The sequence below is a fragment of the Amblyomma mixtum genome, chromosome 2 (assembly GCF_055824585.1).
Source record: "Amblyomma mixtum isolate Tamu chromosome 2, ASM5582458v1, whole genome shotgun sequence".
NCBI classification, from domain to species: domain Eukaryota; kingdom Metazoa; phylum Arthropoda; class Arachnida; order Ixodida; family Ixodidae; genus Amblyomma; species Amblyomma mixtum.
In genome coordinates this window covers 167,907,334-167,911,163 of record NC_143013.1, presented here as the reverse complement: position 1 = coordinate 167,911,163, position 3,830 = coordinate 167,907,334, and the positions used below count along the sequence as shown (strand labels likewise).

Genomic DNA, 3,830 nt, shown 5'->3' with positions numbered 1-3,830 from the left:
GACCTTTTGGATTACTATCCACTTCATTTATATGATGTTGGCCATTCAAAAGTGACAGTCATTGCACTGAGGCATGCAGTTTTAGATCATTACTGAATTTATTTTTTTCAGCCCAGAGGACTTCATGTCGTGTGTTCAGGAGTGGCTTCCAGCACTCAGTGAGGAGGACGTCGCTACCATTGGGCATAAACTCCAGGACTTGGGAGTAAAATGTGTGGAACACTTCAAGTATCTGCAGGAATCAGACTTAGACTTCTTAGCCCCTGTGCAAAGGCGCATCCTGCTTGAGAAGTTTCAAACCGTCAGTGCTGCTCCTGTCCTTCCTGGGAAGAGTGGTAGTTGTGATAAGGTGACTTCAAATGCCAACTCACAGCTAGATGAATGGGCTGAAAAATTTTTCATTCCTTGGGAAATGCTTCCACCAGGCTTACTTCAATCATGCAAAGCAAAAGAAAGCCTACAAAAGTTGATCTGAACCAGATGGTGAGGATGCTAAGTTCTCTTATCCTGGACAAGCATCGAGCGCCTGGCAGACGAAACCTGAGAATAATTGGAGCAAAATTTGTGCCGGTGTACCGCTCATCGTTTCAGGATTTGCTAGAGGGTACAATTGTTGGCACAGGAATTGAGACGTTGATGTGGAAGCTCGAGAACTGTATAAATAACAAGAAGAGACCAATTGCACATGTGCTGCCCGCAGAAATTGTTGGTGACCCAGACTCATTCCAGCCGCGCCCAAGATCTACCCGTGACTCGTATGGTTGCATATCATGGCAGCCAGAGTTACCGAGTGGTGAAAGTTTGCTGACACAGCGTGAAAAGCAGCAGCAGCAGCTCCTTTATGAGTATGCTAAAGTACACCCGAACAAGCAGCTTGTCATTCGTTTCATGACTGAGACGTACGCATCGTAAAGACTGACGATAAATCACTCGAGGAGTGTGGCAGAGGTAAAAAAAAAACCGGCCATTTTTGTTTAGTGAGGACTGTCGTCTTGAGCATTCCAAAGAGCTACTTGGTAGTGATGTTTTCCGAAGAATTGAGGCTAGCATGGAAAGCGTCGGGCGTCGTATATATCGTTATGCTTATAGTCACATTAAGCGGCCCAAAGTCAAGAAATGTCTCGAAGAAATTGAACGAGCAAAGAACCACCTCAGGAGTGTGACACCAGAGCATGAAGGTGCACCTGTTCTCCTCCTTGCACTGTTTGGAGAGGATGAAGAGCTCATCTACAAGTCTGCTGAGGCAAGCTTATAATTTTATCCTCTGCTGCTGTGTGGCAGAAAAGTGTTTGTGCATGCAGAATTCAGATGTGCATTGCATATGGGTATAAAAAATTCCACACTCCACAACTACATTATTTTAATGGTAATTGTATACATTATAGTCGGTGCTGTTATTAAAAGCGGTGCTGTTAATAACTGCTGTTAATAAACTGCTGTTATTAATTTTTAAGTCATTTTGAGCTTTGTACATTTTATGCTTATGCATGCTATGGTGGACTAAAAGATACTCTGAGAGTAGGTATGAGGACAAATGCTGTAGTAGAATGGCACTAGTGTATCAAAATAGTTAAAAACTTATTACATAGTATCGTTAAAAGCCTTGCCTTGCATGATATCAGGTGTCAGCTTTGTCAGCGAAAAATCATGAGCCTGGGCTTTGGTAGGGTACATGGCAGGACACTGGTTCGTCAGTGGGTTCTGTGACGTCTCAAGCCGGCATGACGTTACCGAGTTGGCAGGACCAACCAACTTGGCTAACTTCATTGAGATGGCGCTAATGCATTCGCACTATACCCTTTAGGGCACAGCTAATGTGTCCACCAAATATCTGTGGTGATATACTTTATGCGAAAAAATTCTCTCTAATTTACGTTAGTAACAAACAGTTTGTGCCTGCAGCCATGAAACATATCTCTATGGTTTAAAGACTTTGTTCTCCACCTAATTTTGTGCGGTAATACAATTATGCAGCTGATGACAGTCAGTTTTCTTAAGAACTGTTCTGGCTATTGGTATCAGTTTTTCAATACCTTCCCTCTGTATTGCTTTTCTCATTTTGCGTGAGACCGCCCATGATGATGACTTGGGCGACATGCCACTGACGCCCATGATATGTATAAAAGGTTAGTTTTGGAATCATTGAACATCTCATTATGCACTAATATTCTTTTATTCTCATTCTTCTAGGGTCAGGTCCCTTTGAGGCTGAAACGTTCACTGTTTGCGTGGATGGTGTTGCTGTAATAACTACCCAGCGGGCTGCAGCTTTCAAATTCATGTTTCTCTTATACTTCGTTTTAAACATCCAGTATCCACGTGAAGTGGCTTCGACATTGGAGTTTGTGCAGAGGTAAGGTCTCGTATCTCTTTTTCTTCAGCTATAGGTTTAAATTTACCAGTTGCTTTTCTCACAGTTGCACATATTTTATAGGAATATTGCTGATAGACTGTTTAAAAATTTCTGCTTTTGAGCCTTTGCAGAAGGTGGAGAAAAACTTTTCAAAAATGAGGATGCTAGTGATTTTAAACTTTTTAGGGAACGCAAAAAAAAACAGAGAATTCTGAGAAGCGCTGAGAATATTTTTAATCAAGTTATTGCACTATCTCCCGATAGCAGATATCAGAATGGACCTTTATAATTCATTTTCAGAAATGAGTATTGAAATGCTTAAATGTTATATATTAAATAAGAAAAATCTTAAACGTGAAATTTCGAAAAACTACAAGTTTGAAATCCTTGAATATGGAGGTAAAAAACCACAAAAAATCCATAATACACAAAATGTGGTACATTTCACCTCTTATAACTTCGAGACAAAAACTTTGCAGGCTTATCTACTACTTCTTTGTTTCTTTCACCTGTATTCACCACTCGGTTTTGTGCCCTGCTCACTCCACTCAAAGGAACATTCATGAAAATATTGAAGAAAATTTACTTTGGATTTACTGAAATAAACAGTACGGACAAGATATTCTGTTCATAGCACAGCATGCAGTTTTTCGTTTCTGAATTCTTGTGGCGGTTGTTTTTACAGAGGGGTGTGAGCTTGTAAGTCAACGAAAAATCACAGGCGTGACTGGTAGCCGCTATTGCCGTAGGATTGTGCCACCTCACGAGACCAACTGAAATGGCCATATTGTTACGGGCTGCAACTTGAGCTTCTTATTTGAGATGAAAGCGTGAGATCTTAACTCGGGGTATCTCGAGGCCACGCAGGCATGTTTGTAAGGCTTGTTTAAGTGGGGCTTTATATCTATGGATGCATTGGCAGTAGCTGCCAACTCGGGCTTCTCCCTTAAAGTGGGTGGGTGAGGTAGAATTGAGCCCTCCAGGACCCTTTCATTCTGAGTTGGACACGCTACCCCAATGCAAGCACGATCGTACGACTTGGTTGAAGCTGGGCTCCACACATGCATCGGGTGGTCTTTCACATTATGTGGTAGCTTGTGACTGCAATCTAATGGGTATGTGTGAGATAAGAGGTGCAAATTTACAATCTACAGAGGATCCGTAACTGAGCATCCACAAAAGGAGCCGGCCGATGGGACCCTTTAACGCTGTCGTGTCAAAGGCACAGCTGAAGTGTCCCCCATATTTTTCTTGGGCAGGTCTTTCACCTAATGTGCCAGTATAGACTGTATTCCGATGAGTGTGTGTGGAGTGCATGTGCGCAAACAAGTATCTGGAAGGGGAGCCGGCAGAGTGGAGCCAATTAGTCAGTCGTGTTTTGCCCTTTTAAAGGTGGGACTTGAGTGACCCCACAATTTTTGCATTCAGATGCTCGCTTTTATTGTTGAAACAGACAAAAGAAGCGAGCAGTCTTTTT

At 42.2% G+C, this 3,830-nt stretch overlaps 1 protein-coding gene across 1 annotated transcript; it reads left to right on the top strand.

Annotated features, from left to right (window-relative positions):
* The first annotated feature begins 919 nt into the window (after positions 1-919).
* LOC149361506 (uncharacterized) lies at positions 920-2,357 on the top strand. The gene is made up of 3 exons (XM_089569519.1): positions 920-1,243; positions 2,066-2,126; positions 2,191-2,357. The coding sequence occupies exons 1-3, from the start codon at positions 1,049-1,051 to the stop codon at positions 2,355-2,357; spliced, it is 423 nt and encodes a 140-aa protein (XP_089425645.1). The 5' UTR covers positions 920-1,048.
* The last annotated feature ends 1,473 nt before the right edge of the window (positions 2,358-3,830 follow it).

Bases quoted from the DNA above. Each gene is read 5' to 3' on its own strand.
- LOC149361506 (XM_089569519.1), top strand. From the start codon at position 1,049: ATGGAAAGCGTCGGGCGTCGTATATATCGTTATGCTTATAGTCACATT. The intron at 1,244-2,065 runs GCAAGCTTATAA...CTCATTTTGCGT, and splicing joins TCATCTACAAGTCTGCTGAG to GAGACCGCCCATGATGATGA. The intron at 2,127-2,190 runs GTTAGTTTTGGA...TCATTCTTCTAG, and splicing joins GCCCATGATATGTATAAAAG to GGTCAGGTCCCTTTGAGGCT.